Source organism: Protopterus annectens, chromosome 1.part2 (assembly GCF_019279795.1).
Source record: "Protopterus annectens isolate FY-2018-M chromosome 1.part2, PAN1.0, whole genome shotgun sequence".
Classification (NCBI taxonomy): Eukaryota; Metazoa; Chordata; order Ceratodontiformes; family Protopteridae; genus Protopterus; species Protopterus annectens.
In genome coordinates, this window is record NC_056727.1 from 913,451,832 (window position 1) to 913,473,874 (window position 22,043).

The 22,043-nt window shown below is 43.2% G+C and overlaps 1 protein-coding gene across 1 annotated transcript in view; it reads left to right on the forward strand.

Moving 5' to 3' along the window:
- PARP1 (poly(ADP-ribose) polymerase 1) overlaps nucleotides 1-22,043 on the forward strand; it is a 2,301,307-nt gene that overhangs the window by 1,009,396 nt on the left and 1,269,868 nt on the right. The window contains exon 15 of the mRNA XM_044060208.1: nucleotides 15,067-15,199. Within this exon, the coding sequence (XP_043916143.1) occupies nucleotides 15,067-15,199 (133 nt within the window). The remainder of the gene's footprint in view (nucleotides 1-15,066; nucleotides 15,200-22,043) is intronic.

A 22,043-nucleotide genomic window follows, 5' to 3' on the forward strand; every position in this document is an offset into this window, starting at 1 on the left:
ATAGCGAGCCTACAGCACATCCTTAAAGGCATTACCAATGCCTGCTTCAGACGTCGAGGGGGAACCTACATTTTCTGTGGGTTCATCGGAACATGCCAACCCTAGTTCTGTCTCAGGCCCAAGGTCTTCTCCAGTTCGAACGCCTGCAAGGCCTTTAAAGAAAAAACAAAGCACCTTTCTCCACCGCTTGAAAGCACCCCACATTGGCAAGCTTTCAGCCAAAGTATCTTTAATGTCTTCATGGCCTTAAGGCCTACCACTTTTGGGAGCCCTGCTATAGCCCCCTCCACTCCTCAGCCCTAGGCCTCAGACTTCTGCCAGGGAGAAGAGGAATTCTGTGATTCCTCGGAGCCTCTCTTACACCACCCAAATTTCCTCTCCCCTGGGGTATGGCTCCCCAGAGGAAGAGTCCACTGACTCTGACTCTCCAGTTGAAGACTTAATCTTTACAGAAACCATTGGGAAAATGAGAGGCCACTTTCAGTGGGAATCCTCTGTCATGACTGAAGTACAAAAGAGGTTTTATGACCTCAACCAGATGGACTCCCCCCAGTTCCTCTGCAGTTCCACCCATTTTGCCGGCCTTCTTGAATGCCTTCTCATCTGCATCCCTCAGTCCTGACTCTCAGTCCTCTGCTTCTCGCAGACCAGACAGGCTGTACAATTGGCTGAAACTGAAAAATTCCTTAAGTGCCCCCCTGCAGACCCAGCCACTATTTCCATTGCTACTGATAGGGCTGTCAAGCTTCTCCCTACCACTACCTTGCTTCCTGCTGATAAGGGCAGTAAAACTATGGAATGCCTAGGAAAGAAAATGTACACGTCTGCCACTCTGTCCTTCAGGGCCACTAACTACCAGACCCATATGCCCAAATACTCTCTAGCCCTGCTAGAGAAAGCCTGTAAAGAGTTGGCTGACACCCAGACTGTCCAGGCAAAGCCTCTCTCGCTTTTTTCCTAGCTCTCACCTCCCAGGTAAACAGACATTCCATTAGGTGTAGTTGTGATGCAGCAGAGGCTTCCGCTAGGTCAGCTGCATCAGCGTCTGCTCTTAGAAGGTATGCCTGGCTTTGTCTTCCATCTCTGACTGATAACGTCAGGGCGAAACTCATTGATGCCCCCTTAGATCTCTCTGCGTTATTCGGATCCAAGGTGGCAGATCTCTTCAAATCTTTTCAGCAAAAAGGGAAAGAAATGCAGGACCTTAAACACCTGCTGGTTTTCCCATACCCAGGTACCATAGGAACTACCCGGCCAAGACTCAGTTCATTCGTAAACCCTTTTACAGTCTCTGGGGTTTCAGATAAACTTCCTGAAGTCCCATCTGGAGCCCACACAGGACATTGCTTTCCTAGGGTGCAGGTTTCGCACAGACCTCATGCAGGCCTTCCTGCCAGCAGACAAAGTGGCATCTTTCACAGACCACGTGCTTGGCATCCTTCAGGTATCAGAACTTGACTGCAAGACAGTACCTGAGGCTCTTGGGTTACATGGTAGCCAGTGTATCCATGCTTCCCCTGGCAAGACTGCACATGAAAAAGCTACAATGGTAGCTTCAGTTAATTTGGGCCCAGCACTCCCATCCCCTGGAATTCAGTGTCAACCTTCTACCTTGCTTGAAACAAGAACTTTGTTGATGGTTGTCGCAAGTGACCATGAATCCAGGCCTTCCTCTCCAACCTCCCTCACCAAACCAGGTCATGCATATACAGATGCATCCAGACCTGGGCTGGGGAGCAACTCTAGGCACAAAACAGTTGCAGAGGTTGTGGTAACACCCACACAAACTAAAGCACATCAGTGTCAGGGAAGTGAGGGCAATTCTCCTTGCTCTTGGAAGCCTTTCCCCCTTATCTACACTAAGGCCCACTCAAGATTTTCATGGACAACACCACTGTCCTGTGGTATCTCAACAAACAAGGGGGACCAAATCCTACATACTCTGCAGACTAGCCATGCGGTTTGGGAGCTAGCCGCCTCTCAGGGGATGACCCTACAGGCAGTTTACATCCCCTTCTTTAATGTCCAAGCAGACTCTCTCAGCAGGACCATCACAGAGAACCACGAATGGATGCTTCACAGAGATGTCTTCCTGTACCTGTTCCACCGGTGGGGTATACCTCAAATAGATCTGTTTGCCTCTTCCACCAACAGGCAACTTCCTGGTTATTGCACCAGGACAACAGACCCCAAGGCACTGGCAGCAGATACCTTCTCAATTTCATCGAAGGGGAAATTTCTGTATGCATTCCACCCCTTCTGATTGATTCAAAAAGTGCTGCTGAAAATTCAGCAGGACACCCCAAAAATCTTGATGGTGACGCCCTATTGGCCAATACACAACTGGTTCCCACTCTTCTGCTTCCCAAGGGCAATCACCACAAGTTTACCCCCTCAGTGGACCTGCTCACACAGAACAAGGGCTCTCGGATACATCCACAGTGGCAGTCTTTGAGCCTCACCCTGTGGCTGATAGGATTCTGATCCACTTTAGACACCTGTACACAACGCAGATGTGCTCAATGTCCTGCAGGAGGCCAGGAAACCCAGTACTAGAAAATCTTACCTATCCAGGTGGAAAAGATTTTTCTTATGGTGTCACAAGACAGCTGGACCCACTGGAAAGCGACATCCCTCTGATCTTGTCTTACCTGTATGAACTACTGCAGACAGGGCTGGCCTACTGTTCTATAAAAGCACACCCATCTGCTATCTCTGACTGTCTTCCCCCTGGATCCATCCTTAGCATCCAGATTACCTTCAAAGCTCTTCCTTAGAAGGATCCTTCATCTTAGACCCCCCCCCCCCAGGAAACCGAACCCTCCTCCATGGGATCTCAACTATGTACTGGAAAAGCTTAACTTGGCTCCCTTCGAGCCAGTAGCCAAAGCCTCCTTAGAGTTCTGCACCTGTAAAACTGTCGTATTGGTGGCTCTTACCTCAGCCAGGAGGGTCTCAGAGCTACAAGCTCTGATGGCTGACTCACCATTTCTTTTCTTCCATCTGGACAGGGTCTCCCTCAGGACTGACCCCTCCTTCATGCCCAAGGTGGTGAACGACATATCCTTGAACCAGTCCATCCACCTACCGACCTTATTTCCTAACCCACAGGGGGATAGTTAGAGAGTTCTCCATACCCTAGATGTTCTAGGCAGCTGAGGTTTTACCTCCATAAAACCAAGTCTATTAGGAAATGTGGCCAGCTGTTTGTCTCTTTCCAGCCCAGGGCTCTGGGGACAGCGGTGGCCAAACAGACCATTTCAGCCTGGATCTCCAAGGCCATTACCTTTTGCTACCGGTACCATGGTAAAACATTGAAGGGATCTATTAAAGATCACTCCACAAGAGCTGTGGCCTCTTCAAGAGCCTTTTTTAAGGGACTGGACACTAACACTATCCTTATCCTTGTAGTTGCTACCTGGCCCTCAGTATACACTTTCACCAAACACTACAAGCTGGACCAGATCTCTAGGGCCAGAGCAGGATTTGCCGGGGCTGTCCTCCATGGATTCCTGGAGAGCTCTACCAGACCACCACCCTATTCTTAATGAGCTATGGCACTCGCCCATATGTGGAATACTGCTACATAGTAATAAAAGGACATTGAAAAGTTGTGTAAAATCTTACCATAACCATAGATGTCCTTCTCTTCCATGTTGCAGTATTCCTTCCCACCCTCCTTCCCCCTCCTGTCGGTTGCACTTGCTCCTCTGGGTGGCACTGGACAAAAGCTATGCCCTTTTAGGACTGGCTCCGACTGGGGATTCTGTTCTGAGGGCTGGTGCGTGCAGATGTCAATTTTATGGCCCACATTCCTGTCAGCCACATCAGACGTCTGATGCATTGGGGGGACTGAAAAACTTAGGAATACTGGCCGGACGCATGCGAAAGAAGGGTAAACCCTCCCATATGTGGAATACTGCAACATGGAAGAGAGGGGACATCTATGGTTATGGTAAGATTTTACACAACTTTTCTTTATTTCACTTGTTTGAAACACCTGTGATTGCATTTAGTTTATTTTTCCCCTAAAATACTACACACCATCTCCTATGTCAAAGCTGAAACTTCATCCACTTTTTTAAACAGCTGCAAGATTCTTCACAGCTACATTTTTCTTCATTTCTGATTTATTTACTCCTACTTTCTCCAAATTTTGCTGGCACTTGGGCAGTGTAATTACTAGCCAGCAGCTGAGTTATGCACAAATTGATAGTTTTTACTGGTCTTTTTATGCAGTTTTACAGTTTTCACACTATGAAAGCTCTATCCTTTTGATCCATGTGCAGCCATCTTGGGAGTCCATTGGGTTTTCTTTGTTAGAGCTAGTGGATACATTCATATTGTATCACTTAATCTCCTATTCCAATGTTGCAGTTGATCAGTTTGTCCGGCCAGTTTTCCAAATCTTTTTCACTCCCCTTTGGTGCGTCAGACGTCTTGACGTATAGGCATGTACATGGGCCATAAAGGTGCCATCTGCACACACCAGTCTTCAGAACTTTTCAGCCGCCAGCCATACACCAGTTGTTCCTGCTACTCACGCATGTAGGATCAGTTTCGCATTAAAAAAAAGATTAGTACCCCCATTGGGGCCTTTTTTACAATCCTTGTTTTTGATAGTCTGTTCATGTCTGGTAAGAGTAAGTGCAACTGTGGTCGCCAAATCCCACACAGACACCCATGACCAGTGTCTCACTTGTCTGGGTAGGGAGCACGATTACAAAAACTGCGCCATCTGTAAATCGTTCATCCCCAAGACCCTTTGCAGTTGCTTACAGGCTCTGTTCTTGTACATGGAGAACCAATGCGTAAGGCAGGGCTCTCTGTATGGAAGCCGCCTCCGATGCCCCAACTGAACTGCCAAGGAAGAGGGCCAAGTCCATGTAGCCTATTTCTTCCACTGCGCCTCCCTCTGACGCTCCTCAGCCTTTAGCAGCTGTCAGCTTGGATGAGGACTCTGCTTCCGCCACCGTAGATTAAGCTGGTACCTGTCAGGAGGTCGCACAATCTAAAGCGGACATGTCTGAGGAGGATGTACTGGTACCCGTTACAGATGCTGGGGGGACCAGTACCTTCGTTGGACACTTTAGATTCAACCTTCTCTGCTCCTATGATTTCTTCCAGGCTTACCGCCAGCCAGACGCTGGCTAGGCCATTCAAGAAAAAACAAAAGACCGGGCATATTACCCCACCTCCAGAGGCTTTACCTGACTGGCAGGCCTTCAACCAGAGTCTCTACAATGCTTTCCTGGCCCTTAGGCCTTCATCTGAGTTCGTCCCTGTGGCTCTCCCTCTTCTCATCCTAGGCCTTCTCTACCTGAAAGGATTGTGAACCAGCCTCCAGAGGAAGAATTGTCCGATTCCTCTTGAGGACTCACTATCCTACTCTTTCCAGATCTCATCCCCACTGGGATATGGATCACTCGAAGAGGCCTCTGCTGAGCCTGACTCCCCTGTGGAAGACCTTACATTCGGCAACACTGTTAATCTCATGAAAGAACACTTTAAGTGGGAATGCTCAGACGTGTCTGAAGCACAGAAAAGATTTTATGACTTGATTCAAATGGAATTATCCACTCCCTCTTCTGTCTCACCTGTACAGCTGCTTTCCTGGATGCATTTTCAGCAGCATCCATTAATCCTGATTCCCAACCTCCTGTTCCTCGATGGTCAGACAGAGATTACACAGGGTCCCTGACTCTGATAAATTCCTGATCAAGTGCCCCCCAGCAGACCCTGCCACTATTTCTGTCTGTACGGACAGGGCATTTGATTGGTAGGAATGTGCTTGTTTTTTACCTAGGAATTTGACTGGTTATGGGGTTAAGCATCCTTATGGTATGTCAGTACTGGGAACATATGCCACCAAAAGTGGGGTCTTCTGGAAGTGTGCCTAATCTTACTTTGTGGAAAGGGTATACTGAGTCACAGGACCCATTTGAAGGTCCTGTTGTTTTTGATGCACTAAGAATGCAGCTGTTATGTTCCAGAAGTTAAAATAAATCTTCCTTCTTGAATGGTAAAATAATACAGGGTGATGATGATTAGCTTATTTACCCCAGCACACCAAGCAGGTTGTATGCCATTTGATGCCTCCAGTACTAGCTTGGGGCTGCTTCATCTCATTCATGTCTACAGCGCATGAAAGGAAGACTCGATGCAGCACTGTTACAATGTAACTTGATCACTACACTGAATTTATGGTATTTAGTGCTGTGATTAAGCAGCTTAAATGTGAGGAAAATTATTAAAGCTGAACAAGTAAGGCAAACTTATTTAAACAAATTTAAGACTTTCCTCATTTAAATGTGAAATTCAGTCACAGGTCCAGGCTGTTGCTGTTCATCCCTTGCACACATGGAAACTTGACACTGTTAGCCGAGTGCTGTCTGGTATGACTGAATTAAACCTTGGTTTTGAATGTAGTTTGACTGTAATGACACAGACAAAGCAGATGTTTGGCTTAATAAGCTGTACAGTTTTTAAAAGGGTAAAAATTCTGATTTCACTGATAGAATGCTTAAAATTCCTAAAATACTTACTTTTTGGGTCAAATTATGAAAAGTAAGAAGTCAGAGGTGCATTCACCTCACCATCAAATTAAAGGCTCTGCTTAGACAAAAAGATAAGCCACTGGCAGACTTGAAAAAATAGTTCATTTATTGAGAATGTATACCATACCTAGCAATGAAAACAATGCAGGATAGTAACTAAGTCATTCAAATCCTCCTTTCTTGGGAGGAAAAACATTTTCATGTCTATAGTTTTTCAAAACCTTTTGAACATAAAAGATCTAATTTGCCTAACAGTACATTTAACACCTTGACCAGCATTCAGTCTGCAAATGATTTTCAGAAACATTTGAATCTTCTGCAGCTGCCACATTTGCCAGCTCAGATGTTCTTCGTTGTCTGTGTTTACAGTAAGGATTCTTTGGTCTTTCTGCTATGGAGAAGCCTGTGACTGGCCCAGTTTCCAGAGTCTTTGTCTTCGGACTTCTGTAGGCTAGGGGTGATGCAGACATCCGGATATATAAGAAGGGTGTCAGTCAGTTTTCAGTTCTCTCTGGCCAGTGCAGTCCAGTGCACTTCACTTGTTCAGAATGTTCACAGTCTGTCAGTCTGTTCAGTTTTTGTCTCTCCTCCTTCCAGTTTGGCAAGTACCCCACTGAGGATTTTCATGTCTCAGTTTAATATTTCAGAAGGTCAACAGTTGCTTGAAATGTGGGTAGCAAACCCCACATGAAGATTTTTCATTGATCTGGTGAGTCTTAGGTTGTGCCAAAGGGTTCTGACCTTTTGAGAGGCAGCCATGGTTTCCACCCTACCTACCACTGTTACCATGACACAGATGTTGGTCAGGTCTGAGGTCACTAAGCGGTCCACAGCTTCCAATGTTCGAGTTGTAGATCTAGAGGGAGACGGTCTGTCTACTTTCACTGTGAAACGGTCATCCCTTCTAAATGGACACTTAAACCAAAATGAACCATTTCTTTTTCGTTGCCTCTGCCATCAGCCACTTCTACTCAGGCGATAGCCCAAGACCTCCTAAAAATAGAACAGAAATTCATGCATTTCTTGAAATCCAAGGAGCCATCTCTCAAATTTGCTTCTGATGCCTCTCCTAAAAGTATGATGGCCTTTCATGAGGACTCTGATTCCTCAAGCACAGGAGATGAGTTGTCATCCTATTCTGGGCCACTTCATTCACAGACATTCCCAGATTCAGACTCAGATGGCACCCTCTCTTCTGCCTTCCTCCAGAGGACCTTTCTTACATGGATACTCTTCATAGAATGAAGGAGGCTTTCAACAGGGAAAGCAAACAGTTCTCACAAGCTCAGACCCATTACAGGAAACTACTAAGTTTGCCTTTTCCAGGCCACTGGCTATCCCTCCTGTACACTTATTACTGGATTATGTCTTTGAAGACCTTGCTTTACATCCTAATTCTTTACCACCTACTCCAAGGAAGCCGGACAGTTTGCAGAGTGCTTGAATTTCAGGCACTTTTACAAAAATCTTAAGGCTAACCCATCAGTTGTCTCTACTGAATCCACAAAAGGTGTAGCTAAGGGACCAATTTGACACCCCCTACCCAGTCATAGGGAAGATAGAGTATTAGACTGATCTAATTTAAACGCTTATACTTCTGCCTCCCTTGCATTGAGAGCATTGAATTGCCAGTTCCATATGCTAAAGCACCTTGAATCAATACAGGATAAATTTCTATCTGAGATGGACTCTATTGTGTATATAACCTTATCAGAGGAAATTTAGGAGATGACAAGAGAAGCTTTACAAATTTCCATATATTCCCTAAAGTGCGTCTCTGCCTTGGATGCATCATGCCACAGGATCTGTCATCCACAGACAGGGCCTCAGCCCCTGTTGGATCAGGTCAAAGCTGAACTACTTGAGGTTCTGTTAGACATAGAATTCCTTTTTCGACCTCCAGCTGAACAGGTTTCTGGTAAGCTAGATATGAAAGGAAAGCAAATAAAGACCTTAAGGAATTTTATCTGTCTGACGCCAAGGTGTACCGTAGGAATTACCCCTCAAAATCTTGGCCTTTTTTCCCTAGACAAGACAAGGGGAGGCAACCCCTGGCAAGAGACTCAGACAGTCCAGAAGATGGAGACTAGAACAGTGGCACAGAAAAGGCAGCTTCAAAGAGCCCACACAGCACAGAGACAAACTGACCGTTTTCAACCCCAGCCCGCAAATACCCCTACTCACTATCCCTTCCAAACCTCTGACTAGAAGACTCTCCTTTCTAAATCAGTGGAAGACCATCACTAGGGACCAGTAGTTCCTCAGCATTGTAGAAAGGGGGTACTGCATGAAGTTCAGAGAAATTCCACCCTAGTTAGGCATCCAAAAAAAACACCAAAAGAACAGGAGAGACTTACCACCTATCTAAAGGGAAGTACTCCACCAAGGATCCATTTATCCTTTTCCTCCAGGTCAAAGGAGAAGAGGCTTTGACTCCAGAATTTTTCTAGTTCTAAGAAAGGAGGACACTTGGAGGTCCATCCTAGACCTTTCGAAAATAGTTTTTCAATATCCCAAAGTTCAAAATGTTTACTTTACAAAAATTGCTTCCCATGATCTTCCAAGATACATTTATGGTCATCCTAGACCTAAAAGACTCCTCCATGTCCCCATACCAGACAGTCACAGAAAATACCCAAGATTTGTAGCCGCAGTCTGTCACTTTCAGTTCTTTGCTTTACCATTTCGGCTGTCCATTGCTCCCAGAATTTTCACAAAATGCTTAGCTTCTTTGATAGCATGTTGCAGAGCTCTGGGAGTTCCATATTTACCCGATACTTAGACTGTCTTATTCAAGGAAAATCCACAGCAGAGACGCTAGATGCCTTGCAGATCACTGTAGATTGCTTCCAAAATGTAGCTTTCACCTTAAGTCTTCAAAAATCACAAAATTTTCCTCATATAAGGATCCTTTTTCTGGAAGCCCTCTGATTGTCCAGCAGAAAGCCTTCCTTCCCCAAGACGGAATATCTTTTCCTGACAAACTACCTGACTAGCTTGTTACCAAAACACCACAGCTCAGCAAGGGAAGTTCTGAGGATTCTGCATTACATGACATCTGCATTCTCATGATTCCGCTTGCAAAGTTGCACATGAGAAAACTTAACTTGTTTCTAAAAATATGCTTGCAAACAGCATTCTCAACCCCCTGCAAATACCCTACTGTCTCTCCTTCCACTCATGAAGAAGGAGCTGCTATGGTGGAAGAGCACCATACTCCAGAACCCAGGGTGAATTTCTCTTAACCAGAAGCAGACAAGACCATCACCATAGACAGTTCAAGCATAGACTGGTGGGGGGGGTTCCACTTAGGTTCTTGGAAAGTATGGGGCATCTGACATCACAGTGGAGAAAACTGAGTATAAACCAGGAGGATGTACTAGCAGTTTACCTTCCATAAAAGCTTTTCAGCAGAATTTATGCCCAGGCATTTGGCCAGACAGTGCCCTTTGTGCAGCCTCACGTGGAAGATTTGGATGCTTGCTCAGGAACTAGGACTTACTCTCGTAGCATATTATATTCCAGGTCTGAAGAGTACCCTGCTAGATGCTCTAAGCAGGAATCTTCTAGACCCCAGGGAGTGGAGCTGAAGTGAGGTGTTCTTGGACCGAACTCTGCATTAGGGTATCCCCTCAGTAACCTGTTAGCCTCTCACCAGAACAGACAATTACAAACGTGCTCCAGAACTCAACAGACAAGGACTTGGAAAAAAGATCCTTTCTCTTTCAGGTGGGCAAACCTTTTCCTGTGTGCATTCCTGCCCTTGTCTCTGTCTCCAGGATGCTGATAAAAGTCAGGGCGGATAAACCCAGCATGATCCCTAGTGGCTGCCTTTTGGCAGAGGCAACACTGGTTTTCTTTTCTCTCCCAAAGATGTGCTTTACATACTAAAGGAGAAAAGGCAACCCAATACCAAATAATCATACCTGACAAAATGGAAGAGATTTTCCATCTGGTGTAACAGCAAGAACACCAGTCATTCTCAGACGGACATCAGCTCAGTCTTTGAGTACATTACAAGCCTGTTTTAAAATGCATGCATCTGCCATCTCAGCTTGACTGCACAGTTTTTCACCTGTCTTCTCACACCTTCTCATGAAACCTTTCCTAAAAGGGGTAATTCTCTTGAGACCACCCAGAAGGAGCCCTATTCCTGTCTAAGATCTAAATTGTGTGCTAGAGAAACATACCTTGTCCCCTTTTGAACAGTCTTCCACTGCCTCTCTCAAGATGCTTGCTTGGAAGTCCACTTTATAGTCATCACATCAGAAGGAAGGTGTCGGAGCTACAGGTCCTCATATGTTAAGAGCCTTTCACTGTTCTTTAGAGGGAAAGGGAAACCCTTAGAACAAACCCATCTTTTATGCCTAAGGAGGTATCAGAACTTACTCTAATCAGGGCTGTCCACCTGCCAAGTCTTATTACCAAATCCACAGAACAGGACAGAGCAAGTCCTTCATTCCCTGGATGCTAACAGGCAAATCAGGTATTATCTAGACTGGACAAAAAACCCTACTAGAGCAGAGCATTTGCTGGCTGCTTTCACAGGGGTAAAAAAAAGGCAGACCATTTCCAAATAGCAAATTGCAGTAATTTCTATTACTTTCGCTATAGAGAATCTCTACCTGATCATATTGAAGTCCACTCTACCATGCATGGGGCAACTATCACTGCTTTCCTCAAAGGACTCCCTACATTGTAGAGGGAGCAGTATGAAACTTTGCACACCTTTACAAAACACTGATCTAAGCAATGTCTGCAGGGTTAGAGCAGGTTTCTTCACTGACATCCTGCAAAACCTTATTTCCTAGGGTCATGTAGGTGACCCACCACCCAACTTTTAGCTTTGTGGGTCATCCCCAGAATCAGTACTGCAGCATTATCTACGAAGAACATGGTACGGTTGTCTCACTTATCATAATTGTAGATATTCAAGTAGATCACTGTTAAAGTAACATACTCCCATCCTCCAACCTCTGTCTGCTGACCACTTTTCTCTTTCCCTTTGAGTGCAAGTGGTAGAGGCTTTCACTGCAGATGGTCTTCTCATCTCCATCATCCCTCTTCCTCGTTCTCACTCAAACTCAGACAACTGGGGAAGCCATGCTGTCCTCAAGCATCATATTACTTGTTCAGTGCTTAGAAAGACCTGAAGATGGCACTGATGGACACCCTTCTTATACCCTGACGTCGTCTTTTGACGTCTGTTAGCCAGGGATGATGTAATGACTCTGGAAATCAGGCCAGTCAGAGGCATCTGCATGGCAAAAGAGCCTAGAATCTGTACTGCAACACTGATCTATTCAAACATCTACAGTTATGGTAAGTGGGAGACAACTGTACTTCATTCCACCTCCTGCATGTCCTAAAAATCCCTCGCCCAAAAGATCCTCCTCTGTCTACATAACTCCTTACATTGCCTTTAAATTAAGGTTATTGCCATCATTTCAGATTAGAGAACTTCACCACAACTTGGATGCAAAACCTCTTCAGAAAGCTAATTACAAAGGCTTGAAATTTGTAATACTGTTAAGACTGGCTACTTGTCAATTATGAATTCTTTCATTTTCAACAACTCACATATGTAACAGGTCATATTCTCTCTCTATTTAAAGACCACCTATATTTTGCCACTGACTAAAGTTCTCAACCCAAAATCCCCTCAAGGCTTTAGACCATTTTCAGATACTACTTATTTACTTTTGTTAACTAGGATAGTCTGGCTGAGTGTTAGCTCATTTTCATCGGAGTCCCGGGGGGAATGCCCCAAAATGGAGAAAATAATACAAACAGCACAATAAAATACACATAAGCGAAAATTAGAGAGGAGAAAAGCACAGTGTAAATTAAAAAAAGGAATACGAGTACAATAGCAAAATAATAGTCTCATTGTGTAACAAAGTAATAGACAAGGGAAGAAAGCAAGGTTGACAAAATTAGAAGTGTAACATATGAAAAATTTACAAAAAGAAATATCTAAGCAGCATTTAAATATATAAGAGGAGTGAGGATGAGTCCATGAAGAAGGAAAGCAAAGAGAAGAAGGAAAAAAATAGAAAGAAGAGGAGAAAAGTGAAATAGGAGATTAGACCAGGAAAGCACAAGACATTCGATGGAAAAAATAGGAGAAAAGAAATGATTTACAGGGATAGAAATGGAAAAAGAAAGATGATGAGTAAAAGAGGAAGTTAGATATAGCAATTTATAAAGATAAAAGTAAAACAAGGCAGAAGGCCTATTGGTCTCAGTGGCAAAGTTTGTGAAAAACTAATCTGACGACAAGTCACTGAGCATACATTAGCAGCTGTGGACTCCTAACGGGTACCCAGCATGAGTTCATGTTTGGGTTTTGTAATGGCTTCTGGTTGCAGTGTCACAAATACTGTTGTGACAAAAGTAATACTTTATTGGAATGTTTTTTTCTTGATGGGACTTTAGACATGTATTTCATCAGTCATGCCACTTGATGAGGATTCATGAGCTTTCGCTGAATGTAGTTTCATAATTGTGCAAAAAATGGAACCCCTCTGATTTACCTTTGGCAGCAGTGTGTCAGGCATAGGAAAGGTTAGTAATGGTGTTCCCCAGGGGTCAATTCTGAGGCTTACACAGTTTTCTGTTTTTGTGGTAACCTAATCTCCTTGATTTTTCATAAGTGGATGTAACATTTTACACATATATATTTCTTGGTTCTGACAAAACTATTTCTTATTTACAAAACAAGCTACAAGCAGAGTTTTTATGGGCCTGGGCAACAGAAAGTAAACTTAACTTTAGGGAAACTGATGTGTTGATGTCTTGATTCTTGCAGAACAGCAAAAATCTGTCTAATCCAGTTCAGGTTATAGTTGGAGACCCTCTTGGGAATGTAATTAAGCAGGCATGTGAACACAGATGCCAAAACCTTCTCACAGACCAAAGCCTGCCATTCAAATGCACACACACAATTGTAGATAAGGTGCTACAAAATTTCCAGTGTCTCATTTCCTAAAACATTAATGGCACTAGTCAAAAAATGTATTGCTACCATAATTGGAGTGTGTCCTCCCTGTTATCACTCATTTCCTGCATAAACCTCACAATACTCCAAACCGCCATAAACAAAACATGCTGTTAGTTGAGCCCAGAGTTCATCATTGCCTTCCTTTACAGAATACAAGTTGGATACCATTTAGAAGCAGTGCAACACAACTTAATGCTGCTTTTGTGTTTGTGAAAAGTTGTGAAGATAAAGTAGGACAAATCTTAATTACAACAAAGACGACCGCAAATGATCTTGAGACTAGCAGTGTGTGGATTCTAAGAGACCCCCATTTCAGTACTTCTGTTGGAAACAATATCACCCAAACTGCATCCAGCCTGCTGGAATGGCCTTCTGTAAATGTTAGGCCACGTCAGACTTCTGTCTCTTTTCAAAATAGACTCAGATTTTCTTTTCAAATAATTGCAAGTGCTTTAGAGGGGCTGGAAAATGTTTGACCTAATTACTGCACAGTATTGTATGCTGTGTCGTACGGATGTGGAATACTAACAAACCAAGTAATGTCAATACTATGAGCTATCACTGCATATGTATTGTTATATGCTGCTGCTAAGTTTAGTGCTTTGTTCTATGTTGCTTTGTTTTAGTCCTGTTACTGTTTGATTTAATTTTGTTATTCTGAGTTCCAGTTTTATTCTGTATGGTTTCCTTCTCATTGTTTCTGGGAGAGTGCAGATGATGGTTGAAAGGGGTTTTGTGACTAGTTCATCTACCCAATCAACAGACATTTGGATAAGTCTGACTGACTTGAGAGCCTTTTAGTAAAGAAGTCACATATGATGGCATTAGTAATGGTTCATTATTTAGGAAACATTGCAGTGGTCCAGCAGTGGTGTAGTGACAGTTTAATAGGAGAAATCTTTAGCTTGGATTTTGCAGCATCCAAATGAATGGAATGGTTTGAGGCTAGTAATGTGTCAGTAGTCTGGTACTGGTTGTTTTTTTTTTCCCCCGCAGGAGAGGGGCAGGATTTGACGATCTGACATTTTGTTGTAGAGACTATGAAGTGTGAGCTTTAATGTTGTGAAGCACCAGTGACCAGACCTGGAATCAGTCCATGCAATCCTTCTCTTCTCTTAGAGATATGTAGTCTGGAGGGAAGTGGTCTCTGCTAGCATGTATGAGAACTATGGCTTTACTTGTTAAAGCTATAAAAAATATTATACCACTTATGCCTTTGCATCTTTTTTCATGCATGCATTATTTTCCCCACATAATTTAGTGTCAGAGTAATGTAATTGTAGTGGGTAGAGGTAGCTCGGCAAATATGCAGCCTAGGTGAGTTGATTGAACTGGAATACTCATACCTGCTTAATCCATCACATTCACCTTTAAGAGCTATATACTGAGAAGAATACCTTGCCTGTTTGTAATCTCTCTGTGCAGCTTAAATGAAAAACATTTTACCTCTGCAGCAACCCCTTTTTCATCTTCTTTAAAACATAAGTAATGTTTTCTGTCATTTAGGTCTTGAAAACTGTGCTCATGTTTTGGAGCAGAATGGCAAAATATTCAGTGCCACTCTGGGACTTGTGGATATTAGTAGAGGAACAAACTCGTATTACAAACTGCAGCTGCTGGAAAGCGATGATAAGAGAAGGTCAGAGCATTTAAGTTTTGTAGTTTTGTAATTCTTTAAATTATTACCTGTGAGAATGTTTACAAGTGCAATTAAGTCTATTTTCTTCTGACTAGTATATATTTGTAATTCTTTGTTGTATCACTTTGGGGATAAAGAAAAGCTGAGTTGAAGTACTGTTATGCTGTTTTTACTAGTTATTGCTTAGTCTTACCATTTATTGCACGTTTTACAGTATTTTATTGCTATAAACTAGTTTGGATTATTGTACTGCAATTGTCTGCCTTGCTGGGCCTGTTAGATCACTTTTGTTACTGCCTCACTTTTTGTAAAGCTTTTTAGCTAGTTTCACTGTGTGAAAGGTATTAATTGGAAATTTTCTCTCTTTGTTAAGCATCTGTTCTGATTTTCCTGCCAAGGCGTGTATCATATAATGGATTTGTTTGCAGTTAAAAGCATTCTCTAGAGTCTCCCTTCTCCCTTTCCACTTTACTTTAAAAAAACAAATTCAGCTGCTTTTACAGTATGTATTTCCTTCTCTTACTCTATTACTTCAGCTTGCGTTTTCTGCTACTTGTTCTCTAAAGTGTTCAGTTGCATCTTTTCTGCTGTATTTATTACTGATTCTTTTTAGCCTGTTTAAATTGTAAATGTTATTCTAAGCCTCTTAGTTTTGGTTTAAGCACTTGGGCTTTAGGCCTGTCCCTTAGCTCTCCCAGGCCTCTGTCCCTCAGATTCTGACGAATATGGATGGAAAATTTCCTACTGTTTCTCCTGCCAGCCTGGTTGATATGGGCATCCTGAGAGAGTGTAGCAACTGCCTCATTACGCGGACAACCATCTACTGCTACCACCTAGGAACACAATATGAGAGATGCAGTTACATTAATAACCTAGAGTCTATGCTATCTCCCTCACAAGCCAGTTTGTGGCACTGAGAAAGTTATCAACACAATCACTACACCTCAAACACCACCCACAACTACACAACACACACCCACATATGTGGAGGTTCTCAACAAAAACAAACCCAAACAAAGGAGACCTCGGAGGCAAAAACACATGCAAACTCCACAACCCTCCACACCACATACCACATGTAGTCCACACACCTGTGTCTCGCAGCCACAAAGGCCTAACAATAAACCCAACATATTAGTCATAGGGAGACTCCATAGTCCATGTTGGAGTGAATGGCTTGAGACGTACATCCCTGGACTATATAAGGAGAGACATGATTGAGCTAGATGAATGCGTGTCCCAGGCATGTATGCCCCTAGTCTTCTGCCATCACCCAGAATGATGCCTCAATACAAACAGAAAACGATTGACATTAACAATTGGCTTAGTTTCTGGTGTCATTCCAGGGGGATCCAGTGTCTGACAGCCTGGGAAGATGTGATCAACAGACCATGATGCTTTGCTAGAGATGGCCTGCATTTGTCTCACTTGGGCTTCAGGCTTCTGACAAGGCCTTGCCTACCCCATAGTGCCTTATTTTGGAAAAAGTCCTGAGGTCGATGAAACCAGCATAAAACTTCCAACAAAATGCAAAGTAAAGGTCATGCTGCTAAATGCTTGGAGTCTAAACACGAAACTGCACTCATTGCAAGCATTCTTAACCCTGGAAGATGCTGACATTTGTGCAGTCACAGAAACCTGGTTCAAAGCTTTGAGCATTTCAGCCTTACATGGTTACTCATCCTGTCATACATTCAGACCCCAAACTGTGGACAGCAAGGCCAAAGGAAGTGGAGTTTCAATACAAGACAGACACACCTCCAGGTTGGTCAAACAGTATGACACACAGGAGAAGACTCCAGGTGCAGTTAACCGTTGACAAAGACCCCCATTCAAATCATAGCTAGCTACAGGCCTCCAACTTTGACTCGAGATGACCACTCTACCTGTCTGGACCTCTTTGAATCTACCAAGATTCAACCCTTTACCCTGATCCTGGGCGACTTTAACTACCCAACCATAGATTGGAAAAACTGCTCATGCAAGAACGCAAATGGCCAGTGATTCCTCAATTGTATCAATGCAAATGCAATGGAGCAGCTAGTTGATACCCCCACAAGAGGCGATAATATCTTGGACTTGGTATTAACTAACATGAGTAACCACTGCAGCACACCTACAGTATCAGCTTCCCTGATAAGATCCGACTGTAAAGCGGACACTTTTGAAGTCGGCATCTCTCCTGATCCCCCTCTAGCTGGGGTCAAGGAAAAAACTTCTCCAAAGCTGATTACAACCTCCTGAGGGATGGTATAAACAGCTTCACAGCCCCCTCCCCCTTTGTAGGAACTGGCACCAATGTTCAAATCTACACCAAAGTACTATACAAGCACTTATGTAGGTGCATGGAATCGGGTATACCTGACCAAACAAAATCATCGTAAACCTGTCTGGTGGACATCTGCAATAAATAAACTATATAGCAAAAGGAAATTGTACCCAGGACCAAGAAAGAGCAGGTGCCCAACTAGAAGCAATCTCTCCTTAGCCTGAACAAACAAATGAGCGCTAGAGAAGTCCTCTAAAGCCAACTTGGAGTCCAAATTGGTCACGTCTACTAAAGACAATCATAAGGCCTTCTTCACATATGTCTGCAATCTCAAAGGAAGCATCCAGATGTGTTCAGAACTGGTGGTCAAGGACACAACATACACAGATACTATAGATATAGCCCACCTACTGGCTGACAGATTCAGCGAAAACTTCAACCCTCTGTCCCTTCCATCAGTAAATCAGACATCCCCAGTACCTGGGCCCCTCCCCTTATCTCTAGGGAACAGGTCATCACTGCTTTCTCAAAGGCAAAAAATACTGCCTCCATGAGACCCGATAAAATCCCAGGCTGTATCCTACATGAACTTTGCAGTACCATTAAGGACCTTATTCAACCAAAGCCCGAGTACCGGCTTTGTCCCAGCCGAGTAGAGGACAGCCACCATCCCTATACACAAAGGTAGAGCGTCCAACCATCAGGAAATTATAGACCCATCAGCCTAACTAGCCTGATCTGCAAGGTCATGGAACAGATTGTCATGGACCTCATTAACAGGGAGATTGGCAACCTCCAAATACTCGACCCCACAAAGTTTGTCTTTGACAAGGGGAGGTTATGTTCTTTAAATCTGGTTGACTTCTTTGAGACAGTCACCAAAGCCATAGATGAGGGGAAGACTGTGCACACTGCCACCTTGACCTGGCCAAAGCCTTTGACACTATTCCCCACTTGGGCATAATAGATAAACTCTCTCAACTAGATGTTCTTCATGTTTCACTGTTGCAGTCATTACATTTGGGTTATCTGCCTGCAGGTAGCGCTCAGCTGGCCTGTATATCAAAGTCTTGGATCCCTGCATCGGATGCTGTCCCTTCTTCCATGATGTCAGGTCGTCAGGGGTATAAAACATGCAGCCGACGCCATTACAGATTTGTAAAACTACAATCCACTCTGTTACAGGCCCCATGAAGGCTCAGTGTCTCTCCAACCTAACACCACTCTTAAGTATTCAACTGCGGTGCCACCTTTAACATTCTTATAAGAGAAGCGCAGTCCAGGTCTGAACTGTCTGCAAACAGCTACAGTTACCTTTGAACCTAACACCACTCTTAAGTATTCAACTGCGGTACCACCTTTAACATTCTTATAAGAGAAGCGCAGTCCAGGTCTGAACTGTCTGCAAACAGCTACAATTATCTTTGAGTATGTGTCTACCTGTTTGAGCCAATCTTCATTTTCCCCTGGAGAGCACTGTGCTTTGGCTGTAAGCAGCCCCCCCCACCACCACCACCACACACATCTTCCACTTTCTCTTATTCCCTTCTGTTAGCAAATAGTATCCATAACTGATCAATACTGTGTGTTTGTTAATTTAAACTATGACCACAGTAGCCTACTGATACAAGGTTATCCTGTTTTTCCACCTGAGAAACTAAGAAAAGACTTACAGTTTCAGAGCAGTCCTTGGTCAATTGTGATTGTTTCTTAACACATACCTGTCTTGCTTTGGCTCATTAGCAGCAGTACAAAGAACTGCCTGCTCACACCCTTGTTCTCCCTCCCCTTCCCTGTTTATTACCTTAAGACAATCCCAGAGTTAATAAATATTACCTGTGGCAGGCACCATTTGTAAAACTACAATCCACTCTGCTACAGGCCCCATGAAGGCTCAGTGTCTCTCCAGTAAGTGTTTTACAACTGTAAATGCCTATTTATGTTGAATTGTATTAGACATTTTACAACTGTATATGTTTATGTTGAATTGTGTTGGACATCTAATATGTTTTATGCTTTATTATTGATGTTACTATGGCATGCTAGCATTTTGTATGCACCAAGTTGTTTCTAGTATAATAGTATGTATGGTCTATTTGTATAGCTGCACCTTGTTCACTAATGTTATTCATGTAATTGTGTTGTGTGTAGACAGCTCATACTAGTGTCTAAATTATTTCTATAAGTTTGTGCTGTTACTGGTGGATAGAATCACATTAGAGAACCACGACAGATTGCTGCTCGCTATATTTTTATCTGTGGCTGCATAACTGTCTGGGTTTTTGTTTTCTAATGTTCTTCCAATTGGCTCAGTATCTGCATATACTAATTAGTGGTTCAGGACATTGTCCTGCATGTGGTAGCTATTTGCTCAGTGTGTTTTTTATAATCTTTATAATATATATTTACCATCTCAAAAGTGCTTACTCCTCTCTGTACTCTTCTTTTCAAGACCTAACACCACTCTTAAGTATTCAACTGCGGTACCACCTTTAGCATTCTTATAAGAGAAGCGCAGTCCGGGTCTGAACTGTCTGCAAACGGCTACAGTTACCTTTGAGTATGTGTCTACCTGTTTGAGCCAATCTTCATTTTCCCCTGGAGAACACTGTGCTTTGGCTGTAAGCAGCCCCCCCCCCCCACCACCACCACACACATCTTCCACTTTCTCTTATTCCCTTCTGTTAGCAAATAGTATCTATAACTGATCAATACTGTGTGTTTGTTAATTTAAACTATGACCACAGTAGCCTACTGATACAAGGTTATCCTGTTTTTCCACCTGAGAAACTAAGAAAAGACTTAGTTTCAGAGCAGTCCTTGGTCAATTGTGATTGTTTCTTAACACATACCTGTCTTGCTTTGGCTCATTAGCAGCAGTACAAAGAACTGCCTGCTCACACCCTTGTTCTCCCTCCCCTTCCCTGTTTATTACCTTAAGACAATCCCAGAGTTAATAAATATTACCTGTGGCAGGCACCATTTGTAAAACTACAATCCACTCTGCTACAGGCCCCATGAAGGCTCAGTGTCTCTCCAGTAAGTGTTTTACAACTGTAAATGCCTATTTATGTTGAATTGTATTAGACATTTTACAACTGTATATGTTTATGTTGAATTGTGTTGGACATCTAATATGTTTTATGCTTTATTATTGATGTTACTATGGCATGCTAGCATTTTGTATGCACCAAGTTGTTTCTAGTATAATAGTATGTATGGTCTATTTGTATAGCTGCACCTTGTTCACTAATGTTATTCATGTAATTGTGTTGTGTGTAGACAGCTCATACTAGTGTCTAAATTATTTCTATAAGTTTGTGCTGTTACTGGTGGATAGAATCACATTAGAGAACCACGACAGATTGCTGCTCGCTATATTTTTATCTGTGGCTGCATAACTGTCTGGGTTTTTGTTTTCTAATGTTCTTCCAATTGGCTCAGTATCTGCATATACTAATTAGTGGTTCAGGACATTGTCCTGCATGTGGTAGCTATTTGCTCAGTGTGTTTTTTATAATCTTTATAATATATATTTACCATCTCAAAAGTGCTTACTCCTCTCTGTACTCTTCTTTTCAAGACCTAACACCACTCTTAAGTATTCAACTGCGGTACCACCTTTAGCATTCTTATAAGAGAAGCGCAGTCCGGGTCTGAACTGTCTGCAAACGGCTACAGTTACCTTTGAGTATGTGTCTACCTGTTTGAGCCAATCTTCATTTTCCCCTGGAGAACACTGTGCTTTGGCTGTAAGCAGCCCCCCCCCCCCCACCACCACCACACACATCTTCCACTTTCTCTTATTCCCTTCTGTTAGCAAATAGTATCTATAACTGATCAATACTGTGTGTTTGTTAATTTAAACTATGACCACAGTAGCCTACTGATACAAGGTTATCCTGTTTTTCCACCTGAGAAACTAAGAAAAGACTTAGTTTCAGAGCAGTCCTTGGTCAATTGTGATTGTTTCTTAACACATACTTGTCTTGCTTTGTGATTGTTTCCAGCCCCTCATACAAGAACCTAACAGGGTCTCTACCCGCTTTGCTCCCCACCCTGCCGCTTATTCCCTCCCGCCCCTAGTGGTCCCACCTTTATTGCACTCAAACCCCTCCCATCTTTCCAATAGCCAACCACAGCGCTAACCCAACACTACCTCCTCCATATTCCCTCTACTTTCACACCTCCTCAACTGACATGTACAAGCATACCTTTCCTTTGCTCACTGCATGCACTCTCCTTGCATATCTTACATCCTACCAAAGCTCCATCATTCCCCCACTTAACCACTACCACTGTACTACTACTCACACCACCACCCATGTCTCACCCATACTCAGCTCCCCTCCCACCAGCTCAAGAACCATCCCTATGCACCCCCACATATTCTACCAACTATATTACTCAAACGTAAAGCATCCCTACAACTTAACATAGTAACCCTCCCACCATACCTATTACCCACAGAGCACAATCATAAAGTTTCCCTTATAAACAAACACATTCAAAAACTGAGAACTAATAATCTCATGCATATCAAAACTAGCCCTAAGTGGAGACATCCACCCCAAC